The 26,058-nt window shown below is 39.2% G+C and overlaps 1 protein-coding gene across 1 annotated transcript; it reads left to right on the plus strand.

Annotated features, from left to right (window-relative positions):
- Nucleotides 1–1,766: 1,766 nt before the first annotated feature.
- Nucleotides 1,767–23,878, plus strand: wfdc1 (WAP four-disulfide core domain 1). The gene is made up of 6 exons (XM_057837849.1): nucleotides 1,767–2,184; nucleotides 16,757–16,952; nucleotides 17,036–17,119; nucleotides 17,213–17,353; nucleotides 20,831–20,872; nucleotides 20,942–23,878. The coding sequence occupies exons 1-6, from the start codon at nucleotides 2,092–2,094 to the stop codon at nucleotides 20,995–20,997; spliced, it is 612 nt and encodes a 203-aa protein (XP_057693832.1). The 5' UTR covers nucleotides 1,767–2,091; the 3' UTR covers nucleotides 20,998–23,878.
- Nucleotides 23,879–26,058: the final 2,180 nt, after the last annotated feature.

Consider the following 26,058-nt stretch of genomic DNA (forward strand, 5'->3'; position numbering starts at 1 on the left):
TCCTCATGATCAGTGATGCCCCACAAGGTGAGATCTTGCATGGAGCCCCAGAACGAGGCAGATTGACCGTCAACTTGAACTTCTTCCATTTTCTAATAATCGCTCCAACAGTTGTTACCTTTTCACCAAGCTGCTTGCTTATTTTCCTGTAGCCCATCCCAGCCTTGTGCAGGTCTATTATTTTATCCCTGATGTCCTTAAACAGCTCTTTGGTCTTGGGCATTGTGGAGAGGTTGGAGCATGTGAACAGGTGTCTTTTATACAGGTAACAAGTTCAAACAGGTGCAGTTACTTCCGGTAATGAGTGGAGAACAGGAAGGGTTCTTAAAAAAGAACTAAGAGCCGAAATATTTACTAGTTGGTAATGTATCAAATACTTATTTCATGCAGTTAAATACAAATTTATTATTTAAAAATTATATAATGTGATTTTCTGGATTTTTGCATTAGATTCCGTCCCTCACAGTTGAAGAGAACTTATGATACAAATTACAGACCTCTACATGGCTTGCAAGTGGGAAAACCAGCAAAATCGGCAGTGTATCAAATACTTGTTCTCCCCACTGTAAAAAAAAAAAAACATTGTCACCTGCATGTCCATACTGTTCAGTTAGGGATGTGCTCTAAATCAAATAGAATCAAATCAACTTTTATTTGTTTAGACCAAATCACAACAACAGTTATCTCAAGGAGAAAACAAAACATGTTTTAAGGTGCAGTAGCCCTACGCTGGATTTCGACCTACTTGAGCATTGTAGCTTTTTTTTTTTTGCCCCCCCACCCAGGTATGACTAATGCCCACCCACACCTGACATCCTGGTAACACCACTGGCATGAACCCAGAAAAGCGCACATGGCAAGGATACAGCAGACGAGGCGTGCCATTAAGAAACAGCGAAAACATTCACCAGTGCCCCAAGTGAGGAATAAACTCACTACCTTCAGAATATGAGACTGAAGCACTACCTACACGTTAATGAGACTGCAAAGTCCAGAGTTAGTCTGTAGAAAAGTACCTGCTTGACTCCTGCAACTTGTACCACTAATCTATTTATTGCAAATGAATCAGCAACATCAACTGCACAATCTCTCCTCTAAATGCATTCAATGCTGGAATTATTCTGTCAGGTGAGTCCCTTGCAGTGTTTTATGTTATTGTACCTCGTTGCCCATCTCTGCTTGTTACTGTTTCTCCCATTCAGTCTCGTTGTTATTCTATGGTCCTTTCTGCACTTCCCCTTTCGACTCTTTTGTCGAAGTGGAGCCAACCGGGGCCTCCCAATGACATGAGCCTTGTTCCTGTAAAACTAATAATGACTGAGATTTGTGCAGGCTTAGCATTCTTTCTCCCCTTCACGGTTCAACACTGGGAATGGAACAAGGGGAGGGGTAGAAGGGTCCGACTCTGAGTGAGGTTTGTTTGTGCAAAAAAAAAAAAAAAAAACGAGAGAGAGTGAAAATGCTAAGTAAAACAGGTTTGAAAAAAAGTTCCATTTCGATGAAGCGGAACATTTTTTTTGTCAGTACTGCAGGGATCACTGAGTTGAGTTTCCCAACTTTCCACAGTCGCGTAAATCACCAACCCCCAGAGACACCGACACCAGCGTCGGCCCCCAAAAGCAACACGTGTAAATCTGAACCACAAAATATGAAACACTTTTCAAATCTTCTCGACTTAAAACTCCACATAAGGATCCCCAGATGTGGGAGGAGATGAAACAGGAGGGCAAGGGGGAGGTCTCGCTCATTCAAGCCCCCTCTCTAGCAGAGACATGTGCGCACAGTGTGCCAGCAGACAACTCGGATGCACAGACAGCTGCCATTTCTCTCTTCTCCCTCTTACATTTCTCTCCCCCCGCCGTTCCTCTCCTCTCAACTATTCCCTTCGCTTCCCTTTACTTCTGGCCTGCAGTTTTCCTCAGGCAAATTTAAAGGCAGGTCCTGTTGGCGAGCGCTTGTATAATTTTGGCGGCGTATGAGCACCGGAGACTCAAAATCTCACACAGAGGAGCTCTGGGCTCTCAGAGGAAGAAGTAGGAAAAGGTTCTGAGAAATAAATCGGATTGAAGGTGAAGGAGCTCTACGAGGACCATGTCGAGTTCTCTTTTGCTGCTGCTATGTCTGTTGGTGCTGTCTACAGGAAGTGATGCCAGGAGAATCAGGAAAAGGGGACTCAATCACAAGGTGGGACTCATAATGTCATCTTCAACATGATTCCTTTCTATCAGATTGCATTTAATTTCTGTTGTGGTAGTAGGGGAAAGCTCTTGGTTATATGGCACAATGGCTGCTCTGTTAGAATGCATAGGCCGAGGTTAAAGGGCAAGTTGGACACAAGTTGAATGTTATGCATTTTTAAATGATTGCGAAACGTCTTAACAGGTGTCTCCTATCTTAACATGATGCTTAATGGTGAAAAACAACAATCAACATTGATGGTTACCAAACAAGACATGGAGATTTTTGGTTTACCATGCGATAGTTTTTTAATACTGGCAACACACCTTTTGTCATTAACTACGAAACTTCATAATTATTTTATAATTTGGTGGTTTGCAGCATCATAGTTAAAAAAAATAGTATACATGTTAGTACCTCCTCCTGTTACTACCCAAAATAATTTGAGCATAATTATTCATGTCCAAAGGCCAAAAGATGAAAGGTCAACTGTCGAAGAAATTAATCTGAAACTAAACATTGAAATTGTTATTCTCTCATATTAAGAAATGCACGATCACCGCTGGGATGTATGCTGAAGATGTTCTTATTTTTCTTGTTGTTTTCCTTTCCATATTCGTGTAGAAATAACTCACATTCCTCTATTCTCAAACATTACTTGTTATAGGATGAATCACAGTTGACTATGATTGATCAAGATTTGTTTCTGAGTGGGGTGTAAAAAGAAAAAAATCTGGAAGAAATTTGATTGTAAAACAAAAAAAAAATGTGGCCAAAAGCTGCTTCTAGTCTTTTTTAGCCTGCCCTACTGGCTCTATTCTGCAATGAATCAGCAACATCAAACAAGGTGCCACTGTTTGTTTTTCTTTACTAGCAGTTTTGAAAACTCAGTCCACGGCTGGCGCAACTGGACAAGAGATTAACGATGAAGCTTTGATTTTGTTCTCTGAAAAAATGGACACAGACAAGTGGAAGCCCTACCTATTGATGTGGAGCAGTGTGTTAAGTCCTGGAATAAGTCACCCGTTTACATATTTCCATGTCAGCTACTGAGGAACACACTGGTAGCCACAGCCAGTGTGTGCGTGTGTGGTGCTCGTTAACTCGACTCAGTGTGGCTGAGTGATCAAAAGTTCAGTGGAGCGTGCTGCCTTGTCATCTCTTCAACATCTCTTCAACATTCTCGCTTTCTGATCACTTGACAACACGGTGGGCTCTTTCTCGTCCTTTCATTCAGCCGCTAAATGTTCAGCACTGCCTATAAATACTTTCTCTTTTTCTTACAGGCCATGTGCTTTTTTACTCTCATGTGTCTTGGCCCACTCTTTTTTGTCTTAGGTTGTGGGATGGGCTCAAAAGTTCAGACTTCAGCCTAAAAGCCTTTCTAATTCAAACATGCCCAGGAGACTGTTCAGACGCAATTGGCCTTTTTCACTTTTTGTGCCAGGATTTTTCTTTCTTTTTTTTTTTTTTTTTAAAATTAATTTCCCACTTATTCCATCAATGTGCCGTATTTGTCTTAACAAAGATAAATAATACTTGCACGCATTTCTTGACGGCAGAGTTGATAGTCATTGTTTAGAGGATTTTTAAGTTGCTGTTTCTACTTTTTAATCTTTGACTTGTAAACAGCAGTGTTTTTGTCAACGATAACGACAACGCAAAAATTTCGTCGACAAAAATTTTTTTCATGAAAATGACGAGATGATAACGAGCTAAAAGCGCGTTTCAGGAGACTAAAACATAACAAGGCGCAAGCCAATTTTCGTCCAACGAGACGAAAATGTGCCATAGTTTCCGTCGCATGTTCACAATGTGTGACATTTTATGTGTAGTTAGCCTGCTTATTCAGTTTCTGGCTGTGTCACTCCTGACGTGCTGCGAACCCTTCGCCCCTTCCCGTCACACCAGTGTGTCGTCTCCAGTCTCCATAAAGGCTTGCACACACCTTAAGATTTGTTTTCTTGGTGAGAGAGAATATGCAATGCTCATTTGGCCTTCCTATTTTTTTTTTTTTTTTTAAACATATCCTGTTCAGCTGTTTGACACGGAGAATGGTAGTCTAAGTGTCCAGTCTGAACAGATTTAATGTTTCACATTGAGAGTATGAAATACTCCTATTGTGATCATTTAACATTAGGGGTTATGGGGTAGTGGTGTCAACAATAATCGATGCGCCGATGCATCCCGATTCGGGGCATGGACGATTCGATTCGATATGGTCGACAAGCCGAATCGATTCAGCGCATTTTAAAATATATCAGTACGTTCAAAAATCTTCCCTGCGCAATTCCGGTGATGCAACGGATTTGGTTTCCCCATTTGTATTATTATTCTCATGTTTCATTTTTTACACACCACATAACTCTGGTCAAGTTTCCCACCAACCTCGTAGAAGCCAAAATGTCTCCAGATGTCTGCTTTCAATGTCTTAGGTGCATCAATAATCTTTCTAGCTCCCTCTTGCTCCACTTCAGCCATTGCTATGTTATGTCCTATCTTTTAGAGGTTAGATCTTGTGCCCGAACCCGATTAACATTTTGGGCCCGACCCGAAATGTTAAGCATTCACTTCCGCCGCGTCAGACTAATAATTTTTTTTTTTTTTTAAATTGGGATAAAACCGAGAGCAGGCTCTCTGTATTGTGCATTTGCTTGTGCACGCACAAGAACGCCGTGGCCCGCATATTTTTTTTTTTATATTAAACTTTCCCAGCGCTATTTCTTTGTGTAAATGCTTTTATAATGATCATAAAAACATGTAGACTATTTAAACATTAAGAAAACTTGCGTTTTTTTTCTGCCAACTGAGAATTTGATACGGAAGACACTTTTATTTATGCTCACAAAGGCAACACAAATGTGATCCTTTTGAATCTTCTCTGTGTGTCTGCGAAACTGCATGTTTTTTTTTTGTGTTTCTTTTTTTTATTTTTTTTTTATTAAACTTTCCCGTCGTTATTTGGTTGTGTAAATCCTTTTATAATGATCATAAAAATATGTAGACTATTTAAACATTAAGAAAACTTGCGTTTTTTCTGCCAACTTGAAGAAATGAAAACAAATTGCTGCTGCTGCGTTTTTTTTTCCACGTCACTCCAAAAAAAAAAGAAAAAATTGGGGGGTTTTGGGCTGGGCCTGCAAATATAGTTAATAGATTGTGCTCGGGTCGGGCTTCAATACCTATGGGCCGTGTCGGGTCTGGCTGGATTTTTTAGGCCCGATCTAACCTCTATTTCACATATGTAGTGGGCTAGGCCTACATTTTACTTTTGTTCTACATCGCAATTTAGTTGATGCTTTGTTTGCAACTGAACTGATCCCTGGATTGATATCGCGATAAAGATGCTGCTGCACTACAATATTTTCTTTGTCGTTTTCTTTAATATTTACTTGAATATTTTTATTGATGGGTCGTTGTGACTAAAACTACAGTGACTGTTATTACTGATTTTGCACAGGAGTTCAGATATTGCACTGTGTGAAAGGCTGCTACTGTGTGTAAAAAAAAAAAAAGAGAAAGCCCTGGTCTCATTCAAAGCACTAATAAAATGCTGTGATCTGTTTTTTTTTTAATATATATATATCTGAAAGTATTTTCATTTGACTTCCACCAAGAGTGACACAAGAGCCAATAAAAAGTTGTTTAATGTCTGACCGCTTGTGTTGCCTCATGATTCACGAAAAATATGCTTTGCTTTAGAATTTTAATGCATCCCAGGCTTTAATGCATCACGATGCATTGCCGAATCGAACCGAATCGAATCGTGACCCTCCGAATCGAATCGAATCATGGCCCTCCGAATCGTAATCGAATCGAATCGTGAGGGCAGTGCCGATGCACACCTCTATTATGGGGGAACAGAAGAAAAGAAACACAAACAACAACAAGAAATACATTGAACGCCTGCACTAACTTTGAATATGTTGGTGCTATTGTGAGCTAGATGTATTTCCGGTTGACACCATGTGGGGGGCCTGTTGACCAGGGAAAGAAGGGGAGGGGAGTGGGGGAGTCTATAAGCTAAGCGACTGGGAGGGGTGGAGTGTATAAAAATCAGCTCTGTGATCTGGAAACCAGTTATCGTGTGAATCCCTTGTGAGTGTAAGCCCGTCAGCAACGGACCCTATGCCGCCCCAATGCCAATCCTGGCACCGGGGCCCCCCACCTGAGCACACTCATCCACATCCAGCCGTGCGCGAGCCCCACCAAAGATGCGACAGCCACGCAGACAAGCGGAGACGCAGCGCAGGCGTCACCCCAGGGCCACGGCCCCCACCCAGCCAGCCCAGGGAGGGAGGGGGGCGGGTTCTCCCTCCTCCCGCAGCCCGGCAAAGAAGCCATCATCCCCCCCAGGATCCCCCCAGGATCCAGAGTGGCCCCCCGGGCCACTTGCGCCCCCATCCACTGGCCTTCAGGGATGGGAAGAGGGGACACACCACCGACGCCACGCCCACCCCCACCCCGTCCTCCCACTCGGCCCACGAGCTGCAGCCCACCACCCAGCACGGCACGCCACGGGACCCCCAACGGCCCACCAAGCCCAGAGCAGGGCAGGGCCCCCCGCCAGAGCAGGCGTTTAAACGTCTGTGCTGAGTGATCATCACACATTAAATGTAACTCATTGAGTTTTAGCATAGCATTCGCATTAGAAATAGGCTATAACAGCGAACGTCCTCTTAAACTCTTTCTTTTTACATACTGTGGCGTCCAGGTGGGTGAAATTAATTGAAAATACTGTAATGTACTGTTTTCCTTCTTAGTGTGTATCATCACCAAATTGGTGTTGTACTTGTAGACACTACAATATGTGCTCATTCTTCAATGTTCATCCAAAATACAGTTGTTGGGAACCTTTAGTGAGAGTTTTTTTTATTTCTTTTTTAATTTTACAAACGAAAATATTTTTCGTTAACGTCGACTACAACTAGACGAAATTAGTCAAAAGTTTTCGTCAACAAAAACTATGAAGACAAACACATTTTGAGATGACTAAAATATGACTAAAAGTAATAAGTATTATCGTCCAAAAGACTAAGACTAAGACAAAAATTAAAAAGGCTGCCATAAACAACACTGCTTGTAAACACATCTTCATTTTTAAAGCTTTACTGCTTTTATATTCACGATGGTTGCCTTATCCACTAAGTCAAAAGATATTAAGAGGAACTTGTGCAGCATAGTGGTAATACAACTGACGTTTACAATTGCTCTTAGTGATTCGTGTTTAAAGATTGATGTTGTTGTTTTTTTCTTTTTTTTTTTTTTACTTTTCAGCCTTCAAAATCAGTTTTCATATAGGATTTTTCTTTTAAAGACAAATAACCGAACAATTGCATTTGGCAGAAGTTCCGGTCAACTACACACAATTACTATTGTTGTATCTAGCCGACTGTTTGGGTTTGCTCATGACCTCTGCTCAGATCGTTTCTCTCGCTTTAATTACCCTCATCATCTCCTCTGTTACGTATCTAAGCCTCGTTCAAAGGTCAACAATCGAACCTACTCAGTGTTAACTGTTTTGGAACGAGAGACTGGCACCAGTCATGACTGACAGAAATACAGTATCAAAGAATATAGTTGATTGGATTAATGAGTATGTGTGGTGGGAGGAGCGGCAACACAAGCAATAAAAAGGAAAATGTTTTGTGACGTATATAGCAAAATTGTGTATTCACTGCCACAGAGCAATTTTCTTTGAAAGCACCTGCACACATGTGAAAGAGTCTCGTGCAGACATAACACAGACTGACCCGCACCTGTATGGGCATGTCTGTATGCAGAAAGGGGGAAGTCATTTCCTGATCAAATCATCTCCACGTATGAACGACCTAGTTTTGATTGTGATATTCACTCTCTGTACTTTATATTCAATTTGTTTCACCAATTCCAACAATGACTACAAAATACAATGCTTCAGGCTTGCAAACATGCAGTTTCATTTTACACATTTTCTGCTATGGGATGCAACACTTTCAAGTCCCAGCATGACTGGCTCGGCAGATTTTATGTTGAAGAACTATTCCAAATGACTACTGATCGTCCACCACGGAAACTATAATTTAACATTCCTCAGTGCACTTTGAACTATCGCAACAGTAATGTTATTGAATTTACCACCTTTTTGAAAATTATTTCAGTATTTGCACAATTTGTCTATATGTATTTGTGTATGTGAACCCCAGTTTAGATTTCATATGAGGCCCACCTTTGGCCATTCTCAAATACAGGTAGTCCCCGGTTTACGACAGACCTGACTTGCATGATTTCGACTTCACGACGCTGGTGTTTCGGCCGGCATTTTGTCTCGAGTCATTTTTTCCCCCCTTTTTTTCTGTTGAGTAACAGTCCGTCATTTTATCGCCAGTCACACACTTTTATTTATTTATTTATTTATTCTATTAATTTGAGGTAAAGTACATGTTTTTGGATCTTTTTTTTTTTTTTAATTATTAGGAGGCTGTTTAGAGGTACAAATAGGCCCCGGGTTACGAGCAATGTTCCCTCTAATTTTTCATGTGTCTGAACAGACACACAAGCTGCCTGAGCACACTGCGGACCACTGTGAGCAACATAAGATGTGTACACGGTGGCCACACACCAGTATCACACCTGTTCAAAACCTCGGATCATAGCAAGTTACATGGCTTATTATAAGAATGAAATTACAGCAGCAATTTTCATTATTTCACTTGAAATATAAGTGATTTGGCCCACTTAAAATGAAAAAGACCAAAATCATGTTGTTATGAGATGTGTACTATGTTATATGTGAGACTCCTGCTTTAACCATACCAAAAGTCCTGCTTTTGCTTGGGTAAGGTCCAGTTGTAGTATGGGTGAGTTAATAAATCAAGCAAAATGATCAACCACAATGGGAGTGCAGTATTTCAAACTCCTACATTAAAATTGTTCAGACAATAAAGACACTCAAGATTCTTATTCTCCGTGCCTGACCAGCTACACTGCAAAAACACACCTCTTTAAAACTAGTTAAATTCCCCTGTTTTCAGTTTAAATCTACTAGAAAAAAAGTGAAATTATCTGCCAGTGCATCAAGTAAATTTTACTCAGATTTCTTGAAGAAAAATAGCTAGCTGAACCCTCGTGAGGATAAGCGGCTCGGAAAATGAATGAATGAAAATAAGCTTAAAATACTTATTTTAAGCAATAAGTTTGTATATTTAATCTTTAAAAAGCTTTGAAAGGTCAGAAATGTTCTTAATTCAAGAATAGCTATAATGCAAAACATTATTTGTAATTTTTTCTAGGTGAAAAATGACCAACTTTAGATGTATGGGCTTAATAAGAACAAATAGTTATATACTTATATATAAAGTCAATGGAATAATCTGACACATTAATCTGTTAACTAGTCTTTAACACTCAAAACAAGATTGAGAAAATTATTTGACTAGATTTAAGAAAAAAAATCTGATTAAGACATAAATTTGCACTGTAATACAGGTCAGGTTTTTAAAAAAAATAATAATAATAAATCTCACTCAGTTTCGTGCTTGTTCTTCTGTTTGCACATACTCCGACAGCCATTCCGTTTTAAAAGAACCGCATTTGTTTTTTACATTGGCTTGATAAGTGTACTATCGCTGCCCGTTCCTTTCGCCATGATGAGGGGTTAGCTTTTGCGTCTCTTAACTCCGCTGCACTGTTGTTAGCTAGCTAACTTGCATGGTGCGTATGGGCAGGGCACATATGCACAACACTGTCAATATTACGATTGGCTGCGTAGCGCAAGTGAAGTGAACTGTATCATATTATTGGCCAGACACCTGTTGCTCATTGAGTTAAGTTGCAAAATGGTACAGAAAACAGTTTTGTTGGTCTAATTAACTCGATTATATCAGTTCTAAAATGAGATACTAGTTAATACTGTAGTGCTTGCAAAGATTGGCAGCAGAATGTTGCCTCAGTAAATGAGGACAGGAGTCAGGCTCACTTTTCTCCACCAATGGGAGTGTCGCATTGCCGAATCGAACGCACCAATAGGAGCGTCGCGTTGCCGTATCGAACGCACCAATAGGAGTGTCGCGCTGACATATCACTGCTGCGCTGACAAACAGTAGTCCTATTAACGCTACGTTTCTGTTGAATTTTATTTTGTGCGCTGCATAGATTTTCCTCTGCGCTGAGTATGTGCAAGCAGTGCGCGAAGCCGTGCGCGGCGTCTTGTCTGCCATTTTGTCTCCAGTCGTTTTCTTTCTTTGTTGTTGAATAAACAGTACCTTATTTATCTTACAATAACTTATTTTTTACTTTATTTAATTAATATGACATGTTCTGTCCTCACTAAACGTTAAGTTGTTCAGCTTGACAGACATCAAATAAGGCAATTGTGCTTGTTGAAGCTTTTGACTGCCTTCACTTTTGAGGATTTGTTAAGCTGTAACACACATATGTACACTTATATTCAAAATGACACACATTTTAAACAATAAAACACTTGACACAAAACAATTGGCGTTCAAACGTCCATCTAGTCTGATCAACGTGTAAATTAGTAGATTAAATTAGCCTAATTTGCCAAACAAAAGTCCGCTATCTTAAATGCTACGAATGCTAACGTATTTACAATTCTCACAGCAAATGGCTCACACGTAACTCCACAAACTGCAGTTCTAAAGTTACTTACAAATGCATACACAAACATATTATTAAGTGAAACAATTTACAGCTTTATGTGGGCCAAACCAGAGCGCAGCTATCCTTTATCCAGTCAGATGTCTGAGTCTGCTTCTCTGTCATATAATGCGACAGTCCAGCCAGACCCAATGCTGCCACTAAAGGACAGTGTTTCCTCCATCATTAAACAAAATACAATATTTGGGACTTTTTGGATGGTTATTTTGGGGTACTTAAGGGGTTAATTCCGATTCACGCTGAAATTCCTGTTACGTCGCCTGCATGGGAACGGAACTCGTTCATAACCCGGGGACTACCTGTTCTTACAAAAGTAATCAAATAGTGTTGTTTTTAACCTTGAAACGTTTTCATTACCTAGTTTAAAATCTAAATATTTTGATAGTTTAATTTTCATTATTTAGAAAATGTGAAATGCATATCATTTTTTTAAAAATGCATATTAAGGGGAGTTGGAGTTAATATAGATGGCAAGGTGGCAATGTGACTGGACAGCATTGAACAAAAATGCGTATTAGATTTGTTATAGTAATATGCATTTTAACGTAGTTGTTTGCTATAGAACAGTAAGCCATTCACTGGCATTGACAGCAAGACATCAAATCCATTTTGATCGGGATTATTCAATAATTGGCAGCCTCTCCTGGTTAAAATGGATTGGACATATATCGCCTTTAACCGTATATTGCCAAACGTATCACATTTGATACACCTAAAATTTCCTGATTTTGAGACTAATTCAGAATTTTGACATTTCTTTTGGAAAAAAAAAATGATGGATGCAAGTCAACACATGCATCTGCAGGTTCCATGACAAAAACAAACAGGATTTAGCAAGGATTTTAGATATCTGAGCGCTTATTACACATAGTCATTTTTACTTTTCTTTTCACAAGTTTGGAAAAAAGGTTTCATTAGGACCTTATTTTTCAAATTTTGGGATTCTCTGATAATTGCTTCATATTGCTGGCATTAAAGGGTTAAAAGCAGCCAGTTAAATCAAAGCCTTAAGAACAGTAGGAAGGTCAGTGATCTTTTTCCTTTATTTGAGCATTGTATTAATATGCCAAAATTTCTGTGTGGTCAATGTTAAAACTGTTCGTTTTAAAGCAACTTCTGTATATCACCATCAATATCATTAGTAAAAAAACAATGACAATGCTAAAAGTGTTTTTTTTTTTTTTTTTAATGATAGTAAAGTAAAATTAAAATGGTTACAACAGGATCTGCTATGTATTAAACCTATACAGCATGCCAAACAGGAAGGAAATGTTCCAGTTTTGCTTAAGATTATTGCGGGAGCCATTAGGAAGAGATCGGATACAAGATTGGAAGTAGTTATGTTGTTATCAAATCCCACTTGGCTTGGTGCTCCTTGTGAATAAACTTCGCTGTACTCAAGCTACTTGTAGTGAAAGAAGTACTGCAAATAATTTGGAGGAAAAAAAACTGAATAAAAGTACATTGGATATTGAGACAACTGACAAAAGTGAGCAACAAAAACAGACAAAATCCTGTTTTCAAACCAATAATAAGCACAATTTGCTAGTTGTTCCACTCCAGCAGAGTGATAAATTGTTGTTTCCAATGCTGGCACATAGTGGGAATCAAGCAGCCCGAATTCCATCAGCTCTCATGCTGCCAGAATCAACTAATTTGTGTCTAAACACGCATTCTGAGTGTGTGATACATCTTCCCGTGCCAAACATCGTTGGCTTCTGTTTTGCGAATTGGAATACGAGCGTGTTTGTCAATGCTGCCAAATAAAGGGCACAGTTTGAATCATTGTGTAAAGCCTACGGGCTGATTACCTTATTAGTGATCATGTACACAGAAAGCTAAAAAAAAACTGAAGAGGCAAACAGACACCAATTAAATGAATAACACTTTGATTTTTACTTGATTTTAAAAAGCAAAGAAAGTATTCGGTGTAATGCTACACTTACCACACATGTGCAACCAGTGAAGTATAACAAAGTTACCATGAAATGTGCCGAAGAAAGGAATTCAAGCCTGAAATAACAGAACCCGAGTGTTTGCAACGTCAAACCACAGAAACAATGGCTGTGATGCACATTCCATCATGTTAGCACGAAAGCAAATGTCAGCAGCAGTGTGCACATTCCTGGCAGCATGTGAGTTGTGTACACTAAGGTCTCAACAATTTATGTTTGTCAAAGCCGCTAAGGTGTGTGATGTGAGGAGTCACTTGCATCTCTCTTGGTCTCTTGGCCTACATCTATTCACTCTCAGACTCTCCATAGACGTTTGTGGGTATTCCAACTGCAATCCACCTTCCCAGTACAAATATAGTCATGTGAAAAAATTAGGACACCCCATTAAATATTCAGTTCTTCATTAAGAAATGTTCACATATCAATGTCTGATCTTGTTTTTCTATATCTCTGGGAAAGAAAGTGATTTGAGAGCAGGTAAATAACAAAAATCAACACAGTTTTACTCATTAAACCAAATATATAAACAAAAATGCATATTCCAACTTAAGGAAAAAATTAGGACACCCTACCACCTAATAGCTAGTGTTACCCCTTTTGGCTGAAATAACTTCAGTGAGATGCTTTTTGTAGCCAACTACCAGTCTTTGACATTGGTCTCAAGAAAGCTTGCCTAACTTCTCAATGCAGAATACTTTCAACCGTGACTGACTATTGAAGTGAGAGAAAACAGCATGGTGAGATGAAAGGAGCTGTCTGAGGACTTCAGAAAGAAGATTTTAGACGCTTATGAGTCTGGTAAGGGATTTCAAAAGATCTCAAAAGAATATAAAATCCGCCATTCCATGGCCCAGAAAATAGTCTACAAGTGAAGGACATTCAAAACAACTGCCAACATGCCCAGGTCTGGCCGTCCAAGCAAGCTGACACCGAGAGCAGACCGCAAAATGCTAAAACCCTTAAAATGTCTTTACAGGACCTACAGTAGGCTCTTGCTACTGTTGATGTGAAGGTGCATGCCTCTACAATCAGAAAGAGACTGCACAAATTCAACACTCATGGGAGGTGTGCAAGGAGGAAACCTTTGCTCTCCAAGAAAAACATGAAGGCCAGACTTAAGTTTGCCAGAGTGAATGTAGACAAAGACCAGGACCTCTGGAATAATCTTCTTTGGACAGATGCATCTTAAATTGAAGTATTTGAACAGCAGAATAGATGACATATTTGGCATAAACCCAATACAGCATTCAAGGAAAAGAACGTCATACCAACTGTAAAGCATGGAGGTGGAAGTGTCATGGTTTGGGGATGCTTGGCTGCAGCAGAACCTGGCCACCTCATCATCATAGAATCCACCATGAATTCTATGGTGTATCAGAGGGTGCTTGAGGAACATGTGAGATCATCCGTGAAAAGCTGAAGCGAAACTGGAACCTGCAACATGACAATGAACCAAAACATACCAGTAAATCCACCAGGGACTGGCTGAAAAGGAAGACATGAAGAGCCCTGGAATGGCCGAGTCAAAGCCCAGATCTTAATCCCATTGAGATGCTATGGGGTGACTTGAAATGGGCTATACATGCAAGAAATCCCTCAAACGTCCCACAGCTAAAACTATTCTGCATTGAGGAGTGGGGCAAACTTTCTTCAGACCGATGTCAAAGACTGGTAGATGGCTACAAAAAGCGTCTCACTGAAGTTATTTCAGCCAAAGTGGGTAACACTAGCTATTAGGTGGTAGGGTGTCCTAACTTTTTCCTCAGTTAGAATATGCATTTTTGTTGATATATTTGGTTTAATGAGTAAAATAATGTTATTTTTTGTTGTTTACCTGCTATTAAATCACTTTCTTCCCCTGAGATAAAGAAAAAAAGATGAGACATTGATATGTGAAAATTTCTTAATAAAGAACTGAATATATAATGAGGTATCCTAATTTTTTCACATGACCGTCGGTCCAGCTGCGGCCTGCAGTACTCGCCTTCCTCGCCTCTTTTTTGTGCCCTCTGAACCCCATGACACAGAAAATGGGTTAGGATTAGGTTAGGTTAGGGTTTGAGTCATTGAAAGTGTGTGGGGGATGACAAAGCTTGATCTGATTACTCGTTGAAAGCAGGGGACGCGGAAGGCAAGTATACTAACAGCTGAACCCTTCTCTCCAAGTCAAGGTCGAGACTATTGTGCACTTTTTCTACTTCTAATGGTCAGTTTTCCAAAGACAATTTCCTAAAAAAAATTGTCACCCAGGTAGGGATGGGAATCGAAATCCAATTCCAATTCGGAACCGGTTCCTAGTGTTTCGAGGCCTCGACATCACAATGAAAAAGCCTTAACGATCCCTTTAACGAGTCCTGAAGACGCATATTGTGTCGTGACTGTCTTGTTGTCCAAACACATCAAACTATCATGGCGCCAAGAACCACCCGCTCCAAAGTTTGGCTACACTTCACCAGGAAAGAGGGTGAAAATGAAAGGTTACGATGGTTTAGCACGAGCATTGCAGCTGTAAACATAACAATGACAGCACGTAGGTTCAAACGCTCGAAAGTGTGTCTTCACTTCACGAGGAAAAATTACAACAAAACGACTTACAATCATTGCAAGGTGGAGATAACTGCATCGGGAGGGAAGATGGAGATATCTGCATCGGGAGGGAATAGACTGCACTGTCCTCACAGAGACAGCTATACAGCTAGCTAAACTCCGAAATGACGATACAGAAGACGTTGATATAATTTGCTGACTTTATTCAACCATCACTTGAAGAGTGAAACTAAAAATACAAATGAAACAAATCAATTTCGTCACTAATAACAAACAGGTTTGCATCAACGTAAATCAGCGATGATTAGCGGCTAATTCAGTAATAACAAAGCAGTTAGCATGCGTTCGCTAGCATTAGCACATCGTTCAAACCACTACACAACTGGATTTAAGTGTCCGATCGCGAGTGGAAACACACAACAACAACACAAAAGATGATACATAAAGGCGTTGCCTCTGTAGATATTTTACAAGCATTAACAAAGAACGTAGGGTTGCAGCAGTGCTTCCCTCTCTCACTAACTTGCTCACTCGCTTGGACGCGGCATTTCTTCTGCTTCACGTGAGCGCGTTCTTCTTCACGTGAGGAAGCGCAAGGGCGCCCCCACTTGAGCATGAAAGCACCATAAAAACTAAAAGGCATGCATTTCAATATACTGGTAAATACTACTTTAACAGGGGATCCCCAAACTACGGCCGCCCCGACATTTGGTCCGGCCCCCTGAACAATACCAGAGAGCATTTTGAATTTTTTTTTTCTTAATAGTGTTAATTATTTTCTGGCATTTTTCTGTGAAGAACTCAGAGAGGGTTATTTGGTTCTTATCTATTTGATTAATAGTGTTATTTTTATTAATTATTATTATATATATATATTTTTTTTTATTTACTTTTGTTCCGTGAAATATCCAGAAAGGGTTATTTGATTGTGGCATTCTGGAAAACAATATTTTTTTACATTTAGGCACTCCTGCAATCGTCACACTTTTTCTGTTACAAACTGACCCCGGCCCCTCATCAGAGAAGGGAAAAGTTATGCGGCCCTCACTGGAAAAAGTTTGGGGACCCCTGCAAGTTTAACACATATTGCTAACGGCAGACCAACGACCTATATGCCAATATATACCAATATTTTTTATTTCTGTTACAAAAATGTTTCAGTAAAATGTTACATTCTTGTGCATTTGCCACTTATTGCCACAGTTAATATTGAGGCTTTGGGCCTCTTTTGACCTTGTTGTGAGTTTTTAAGGTTGTGACTTCTGATTAAACAAACTCAATGCAAATCAAAACGTTTGTTTTTCTTTTTCCCCAAATTAGAATTGATAAGAGAATCGATAAAGAATCGAATCGTTAATCAATACCGATAATGGAATCGGAATCGTAAAAATCCTATCAATTCCCATCCCTACACCCAGGACTATGAGTACCCCAACTACCCGCAGTCCGTGCAGCACCAGAAGAATGACCGGTGCCCGCCGCCGCCTCAGATGCTCCCTGAGCGGGCCTGCGAGGTGCCAGGCTGCCGCTCGGACTCAGAGTGCGAGCGCCACAAACGCTGCTGCTACAACGGCTGCATCTACGCCTGCCTGGAGTCTGTTCAGCCTCCGCCTGGTCGGTGGAGCCAAAAAGTTAATTGCCTCATCTTGTTCGGAGGTGTTTCGAGATCATTTCTGTGTGTGTCTTTTCATAAATAGTTCTTGACTGGCTGGTGCAGCCCAAGCCTCGGTGGTTGGGAGGTAACGGCTGGCTACTAGATGGCCCTGAAGAGGTGCTGCAGGGTGAGTACACTGGAGCCTGGGTCCTCTTCCTACCATTTCTAAACATGTAGTTGCTTTTTAATTCATGTGAACTTGTGTATATGCACCGATCAGCTGAGGCGTGCAGTACAACAGAGGATGGCGATGAGCCTCTTCACTGTCCGACAGGCTACGAGTGCCACATCATTAACCCGGGAAATCCTGCCGCTGGCATCCCCAACCGAGGACAATGCATTAAGCAGCGTGCCAACTCTGGTAAAATAGATATGCACTCTTACAGGCTTACTGTAGAGCGATTACTGCTCTTCATTTGAATCCCGAGATTGAATAACCTTTGCATTCATTTCCAATGCTATTTGTGATTATTGATGAACATTCAGCAAGACTGTTAAAATAATGATTGTGTGGACATCTAGGGTATTTTGTAGGGATGTCAAAATATTCACAATATGTATTGTGATGTTGCAGTAATAGAACTGCCTCAATTTTGTCGTGGCCTTGTCTTGATATCGTCATGGTCTGTCTCAGTAATGAGGTGATGTAGCTTATAATACAGTACAGTTTGGGTAGACCATCTACTCAGGCGTGTGCCTCATGAAGGAGATAGCACCTTTTCTCGTCGGCACCGTCTGTTTGCATTGTTCTAACACACTTAATATAATCAATCAGGGAATAGTATCGTTTCTCGTATTTACTGTTTGATTGTTTGTATTACTCTAACACACCCAATATGAAATAAATAACACTTACAGAATATCAAAAAAGTGACTACACCCATCGTATCAAAATGACACTTTGACACAATAAAAAGTAGTCTGTGTGCATCTTATATAATACAGTTAATTTATTTTCCCCTCAAAATAACTCAAAATATAGCCATTAATATCCAAACCCCTGGCAAAAAAAAGTGAGTACACCCCTGAGTAAATACGTACGTCCCTAAATGTCCAAATTGAGTACTGCTTGTCATTTTCCATCCAAAATTTCATGTGACTCGTTACAGGAGTGCTAGCAGTATTGCTGCAGAGATTAAATAGGTGTGTGTGTGGGGGGGGTCAGCCAATTAGTGGTCAGACCATACGCCGGACTCTACATCAAATTGGTGTGCATGGCTGTCACCTCGAGAGGAAGCCTCTTCTGAAGAAGGTACACAAGAAAGCCCGCAAACAGTTTGCTGAAGACATGTCAACAAAGCACATGGATTACTGGAACCATGTCCTATGGTCTGATGAGAAGAGCTGACCCCCCACCTCTTCAATCTCTGCACCAATGCTGACAGCACTCCTGTAATGAGTTACATGACATTTTGGAGGGAAAATGACAAGCAGTACTCAATTTGGACATTTAGGGATGTACGTATTTACTAAGGGGTGTACTCACTTTTGTTGCCGGAGGTTTAGATATTAATGGCTATATTTTGAGTTATTTTGAAGGGAAAATAAATTAACACTTTTATATACTGTAAGCTGCACACAGACTACTTTTCATTGTGTCAAACTGTCATTTTTTCAGTGTTGCCCCATGAAAAGATATAGTGAAATATCTGCAGAAATGCGAGGGGTGTACTCACTTTTGTGATACACTGTATATTATAACTTAAGGAAAACAAGCAAAATATAGGGCATAAAAGATACACAACGCCTTCTTATCATGGAAGCCCAACGTGTGCGTCATGAGCAAGATTGACGCTGACAAGCCCACATCTGCACCACCAACTCTCGTAATCAGTTTTCCCGGACAGTCCAGAACAAATGGCGGGACGTCCTGTCACAACACAAGGAACACTGAAGAACGCCCGATATCCAATGGATATTATGACTGATAAGACTCCAAGAGCCCCTTTGACGCTGAGATGACAAAATCCACAACCCTCGTTGTCCTGACAACAGTAACTCCTGAATCCTCCTGTCCATTCCACAAACAGACAGTAATCCCAAAAGCACGAACCCCAATTGCCACAACATGAATGCAATTGGCTCACAACACAACTGCAAATGGATCGCAAGACGAATTAAAAAAGCTACAGCACGACGGCAAGAGGATGAACCGAAAGTAAAAAAAACAAAACTTTATGACCATCTTTACGGACCTCCGTGAAGTTGTCCCCCCCATCGGATGCAAATTTATATAAAAAAGATGTCAATCGTTTGTGCTGTAAAAGAAAATTGTCATTTATGCTGCTATCGTTTTATAGCTAGTTTGTCCTGTAAAAGAAAATTGTCATTTATGCTGCTATCGTTTTATAGCTAATCTTAATTTCGAGATCTTAATTTCGAGTGAGGACATCATAACTCCCGTGGCTGATGGAGCGTATCAACTCTCTCAATAACAGGGGTGTCAACAATTTGCACAAACGAATTCCAGTTCATTTTGCTGTAAATGAGGGGTTTGAGATTTGAATTTCTGGTGATGAAGTCACTCTCAGTCCCTCATTTACTGCAAAATGGACCCGAAGTGGTGCCTTTCGTTTCTGGTACGTTTGTGCTAGTTGTTTGGACAGCCCTCTGTTCTTGAGAGAGTTGCTACGCTCCGTCAGCCACGGGAGTTATGACGTTCTCACTCTAAATTAATATTTCAATATCTATAAAACGATAGCAGCACAAACCACAATTTTTTACAGCAGAAACAACTGACACAATTTTTAATCAAAATGGAAGGCTGATTGACCTCAGATTAACCTGTAAAAGAGTTATAAATATCTCAAAGGCTAGCAGGACAAAAAAACCTTTTATAGCACAAATGATTGACATCATTTTTATATAAATTTGCGTCTGATGGGAGGGGCAACTTCACGGAGGTCCGTAGAGATGGTCACAAAGCACACATTGCAATACACAAAAGGTCTTCCTTTTTTTTCTTCTACTTCCGGGGCGTCCTCTTGCCGTCGTGCTGTGGCTTTTTGCATTCGTCTTGCGAGCCATTTGCGTTCGTGTTTTGGCAATTGGGGTTCGTGCTTTTACCAACTTGCAGTTGTGCTTTGACAAGTGGGAGTCGTGTTGTGCGAGCTTGCATTCGTTCAGTTTTTTCTTTTGCAAAGCGTTGGCAATTGGGGTTCGTGCTTTTTTCGATTTGCAAAGTGTTTGGATTTTGCATTTCGCCTGACATTTCTCGGCCAACGTAGTACTGTCGAGCTTCTTGCATTACGGCCAGCTTTCACAGAAAATCACAAAAATTAGTGGGCCATGATCTTAATAAAGTGACAATACCAAAAGGTGAGATTTAGATATCGTTGCATCACTAGTATTTTACAACATAAAATTGGTAAATGATTCATATGCATACAAGGACCTTTAGTTAAAGCTCACGTTTAATCGAAAATGTTTTTTCTACAAGAGGGTTACTAAATTGTATATCACTCTTTTCAATGAAATTATACACTGAAAGAGTATTGTGTCCATATGATATAAAACATGTAGCAAGAGACTAAGTCTATTATCGATTACTTATCTAATAAGTATGATTATGGTACAATGAAAGTTGTGCGTGGTATTACAATATTTCAAAGGCTTCATTCAAGCACAGAAAATAATGTGCTTGTGTAAATTGTGTTATCGTTGTCAGTCCGATAATATATTGGTTTGTAAATATTGGACTTTGCAAAAAAAATCAATAGGAAATAATGACTTCATCGTATCCGATAGAAGAATTTTTAACCTTATAAAACTGCTCTCTATTCATCCACTTTGATTGATTAGCAGCTGAAATGTGCCTTTTATTTTTGTCTTGTTTAAGATGGACGAGGGTTAAGGCACAAATTTTTCAAGGACTATTTAGGTAAGTGTGATAATATGAACAAATGAAAACATATCATGATTCAGTCTGACTTGATCTCTATTCTTGCAGGTACCAGTACAAACAATGCAGTAAGCTATGAGAAACATCACAAGCACCTGGGATAAGCAACCCCCTCGCTCGCCCCCTTTTTCAGACTACCCTACATTTTGTGTTCTCAGCTCTCAGATGAAACATTTAACTATCCCACCAATTATAGTGCTGATGATGCATTTTATTACAATTCAGTCAGAAAAGTTCAAAATTCCTTTTCCTCCCATCAAAGCCCTTAACTTCGGGCATGTTACTGTCTCACAGCCAAAGAAGCATGGTACCTTTATCCATTATTGATCACCTTTGAGTAAAAGAAGTGTGTGCATCAATGCAGCTTACCAAATATTTCAAAAGCACAGAAGACTATTAAGAAATACATATCTCGAAAGGACAGAAGAATACTAATATATTTTTCCATGATCGGTGTACTCAGTGTTTACATTTTTTAACATACTGTATTATAATCCTAATGAAATAATACATGATGTGGATTGGTTATTTTCATGTTATGTACAGCGGTATGAAAACTATCTGAACCGTTTGTAATTTCTCACATTTCTGCATAAAATCACCATCAAAAGTAACCTGATCTTTGTCAAAACCACACAGATGAAAAAACTGTCTGCTTTAACTAAAACCACCCATACATTTATAGGTTTTCATATTTTAATGAGGATAGTATGCAAACAATAACAGAATGGAGAAAAATAAGTAAGTGAACCATCACATTTATTATTTTGTAGCCCCCCTTTGGCAGCAATGACTTCAACCAGACACTTCCTGTAGCTGCGGATCAGTCTGGCACATCGATCAGGACTAATTTTGGCCCATTCTTCTCTACAAAACTGCTGTAGTTCAGTCAGATTTATATGATGTCTGGCATGAATCACTGTCTTTTGGTCATGCCAAAGCATCTCAATGGGGTTAAAGTCCGGACTTTGACTTGGACACTCCAGAACGTGTATTTTGTTCTTCTGAAACCATTCTGAAGTTAATTTATGCCAGTGTTTTGGATCATTGTCTTCAGCATCAATCCTCTTTTTAGCTTCAACTGTCTGACAGACGGCCTCAGATTTTCCTGCAAAACATCCTAATAAACTTTTTAATTCATTCTTCCATTAATGATTGCAAGTTGTCCAGGCCCTGAGGCAGCAAAACAGCCCCAAATCATGATGCCTCCTCCACCATGCTTCATGGTGGGGATGAGGTGCTGATGTTGGTGAGCTGTTCCATTTTTCCTCCACACATGACGTTGTGTGTTACTCCCAAACAATCAAACTTTAGTTTCATCAGTCCACAAAATATTTTGCCAAAACTTCTGCTGAGTGTCCAAGTGCCTTTTTCCAAACATTAAACGAGCAACCGTGTTTTTTTAGACAGCAGCGGCTTTCTCCGTGGAATTTTCCCATGAACACCATTCTTGGCCATAGTTTTACATATAGTTGATGTGTGCACAGAGATATTGGACTGTTCCAGGGATATCTGTAAGTCTTTAGCAGACTCTTTAGGGTTCTTTTTTACCTCTCTGAGTATTCTGCGCTGAACTCTGGGCGTCATCATTGGTGGACGGCCACTCCTTGGGAGAGCAGCAACAGTGCCAAACTCTCTTCATTTGTAGGCATCTTCTCTGACTCTCGATTGATGAACATCCAGACTTTTAGAGATGGTTTTGTATCCTTTCCCAGCTTTATACATATCAACAATACTTGATCGCAGGTCTTCAGACAGCTCTTTTGACCGAGCCATGATGCACATCAGACAAAGCTTCTCATCAAGACAGTTCTTACCAGGTGTGTGTTTTATAGTGGGCAGGGCAGCTTTAATCGCTCATCAGTGATTGGGCACACACCTGACTTAAATTGTTTGGTAAAAATCGGTTTCAATTGCTCTTTAAGTCTCCTGAGGCAGACGGTTCACTTACTTATTTTCCCCCTTCTGTCATTGTTTTCATGTTATCCTCATTAAAGTATGAAAACCTTTAAATGTTTGGGTGGTTTAGTTAAAGCAGACACTGTTTTTACATCTGTGTGATTTCACAAAGGTCAGATCACATTTGATGTTGATTTGATGCAGAAATGTGAGAAATTCCAAAGGTTCAGATACTTTTTCATACCACTGTAAAATGTTGTCACGAATTGTTTTGGATATAATGATCGTCATAATGATGGATTGAATGAAATTGATTGTTAAATCACGTCTTTCATCAAATGAGGGCAAATGGAGTGTACTGCATGGCTGCAACCAGCAGAGGGACTGCTGATTTAGTCTCATTAGTTCATGGTCTTGATAGGACAACCTGACATCAGCACAGGAGGTTGAGCAATTTCCATGCCAGCCCAAAAGATGCAGTTTAAGGCCAAGACTTTTGTTGATTTTTATTATATTCCATTATTGATCAACTAAATGTTGTATCTATTTGTGAGGTCCATCTGCCTTCCAAGGTTAAGGTTTTAAGGTTGGTCAGTTGGAACATAAACGAAGGCCATCTGCTTTGAAAGTATTCACTTTTCTTCTGGAGGCCAAATTTCCTGCCTTGAAACCTGGAATGTGAACGTTTCCACATGTGGTATTTAGCTTAAGATGTTCGTGAACAAGAGATATTCAATATAGGCTACTAGCAACATATCATGAATGACAATTGATGTATGCAATCAGAATTTGATTTGTGGATTTACATAGCGCAACATTATCACCTGGCAGGCAACCAGAAAAATAAGACTGTGCTTCAGTGATGTTGCTCAGGTTCTATCAGCCTGCAGTAAGTAACAGCAGAATAAGCTGATTGTCTGTACAAATTTATACAATGGGATGAATGTCTTTAACAAACGCCGAAGGCATGAACTCTGGTGCTGTCTTGTATTTACTGAATAAAACACAGCTTGTGAAATAAAAGGCATTGTATCATGTCATTTGAAGGCGGTATTGTTTCCAGATGTACAGTAAACAGCTGGACTGCTATTTTGAAATCACTCACAATAATAACAAAATTCAGGACTATCATATACAGATAATACATTGTACATTCTTTGAAAAAAAATGCCAAAAAGTTGCTAAATCAATTGACGGAATTAAAATATGTATATGGTGTAAAACACTTAGGTGACTTGAAGTTCCGCTCAAATTTCAAAATTTGAAAAACAATTTCAAAATTGTCCTATATCCATGTGTGATACATCATTGGAAAGCTTAGAATCTCAATTTTCTGGGAGAATAAAATTTTTGAACAGGAAGGCATTTAAAGAAAATAAAAACCCATAAACCCTAACTCGAGGTGAGAGCATGAGAGAGCATAATTAAAGACACCATGATTAGAGATATTTTCATGTACTTACCTTGTATCGATCCAAAAACACGTGTAGCATGTCTCAACGAGTGTCAAGACACAGCTGTGAATGGCCACAGCTGGACTTTTGGAGGATTTTGTGGGTGAAACACAGTAATATAACAAGGGTCACAATGCAGAAATTGCAGACATCAAGGAGTGGTCGAGATTTTGTTTTTCAAATATTTACCCCTTTAAACTTTTTTTTTTCTTTCTTTCTTTCTTTGGATCGATTATTTCTCATCTAAAATATTGTGGGAAATGCGACAGTAACAAAAAAATACAATTAAGCGATAGTTATGAAGTAGATATCCTTGACCTATTTACAGACACTATTTTTTTCATTGTGACCTAATTTGTTAAAAGTTTAAAATATGCGAGTAAATAATTAATAAATATTATAAAGTTTTTTTTTTTTAATATTAGACAACAATTAATGATTCTAAGCTAAAAATTATAGACATTTCGAATAATAAATCTAATTACTTACCATCTTTCTATAGCAGCATTTAGACATATTGTTGAAAAAGCAGTTTCTGCTCTTTAAAATAAACTGCCGTATTTTAGGCCAAAAAAACTGTTGTGTTTGATAGAACAATATGTCCATATGCTGCCATAGCAGTTTCATAGCGCATTAAGCCCTGAACTAATTTTAATTTGTCTGTTTTACCCTGGAAACCCCCGTTTACAGACGTCGCACAACCACTTTTGTTTCAACCAAGCCATAAAAAGAAGTAAGTATATTTATTATTCGAAATGTCTTTCATCTTTAGCTCAGAATCATTAATTGGTGTCTAATATTTAGTTTTAAGAAAGAAAAATGCTTCAAAAAAATTATTCACTTGCATATTTTAAACTTTTAAACAAATCACATCATAATGGAAAAAAATAGTGTCTGTAAATAAGTCACAGATATCTACCTCATAACTACAGTATTGCTTAACTGTTTTTTTCGTTTGTTTGTTTGTTTTTTGTTACTGTCACACTTTCCCCAATATTTTAGATGAGAAATAATCGATCCAAACAAGGGAAAAAATTTTTTTTTAATGTTTAAAAGGATTAATATATGAAAAAGTCCTTGATTTCTGCATCACACCCTTGTTATATTACCATGTTTCAACCATAAAATCCCCCAAAAATCCGGCGATGGCCATTCTCAGCTGTGTTTTCACACTCGGTGATACATGCTACATGGTGTTTTTGGAACGAAAGGAGGTAAGAACGCGATAATATCTCGTTAAAATCATGGCGTCTTTAATTATGCTCTCACCTCCAGTTAGGGTTTTGTTGTTTAATTTTTTAATTTTTTTGAATGCCCTCCTGTTCCAAATGTTTCTTCCCCCAGAGAATTGATATTTTAAGCTTTCCAATGATGTATCACACATGCATATAGGACAATTTTGAAACTTGGCCAAATTGGGGGTCTCAGAGCAGAACTTCAAGTCACCTGAGTGTTTCCACCATATACAGTAGATATTTACTGCGAAATTATACATGAATATATACTATTAGAATGCATGCAAATTGTTTTTATTCTAAAATAGACCTAATTTGGGATTTTAAAAATTACAACCCAAATATAATTAGTTATACACATTCACCTACTACAACGCTGTACAATTTGAAACAAATCTCTTTGTAAAGACTTGTAATGCATGCTTAATTGGTAATTGTTCATTTGTTGGCTAGAATGTGAAAAGTACAGTATGTCAAATCACAAAAAGCATAACAAAAAAGTGTTGAGTGGAACGGATGGCTTAACATTTGCAACGCACATAAGGACTTTGTTTCTTTTTTGTAATTTAAATTTAAT

Source organism: Corythoichthys intestinalis, chromosome 5 (assembly GCF_030265065.1).
Source record: "Corythoichthys intestinalis isolate RoL2023-P3 chromosome 5, ASM3026506v1, whole genome shotgun sequence".
Taxonomy (NCBI): Eukaryota; Metazoa; Chordata; class Actinopteri; order Syngnathiformes; family Syngnathidae; genus Corythoichthys; species Corythoichthys intestinalis.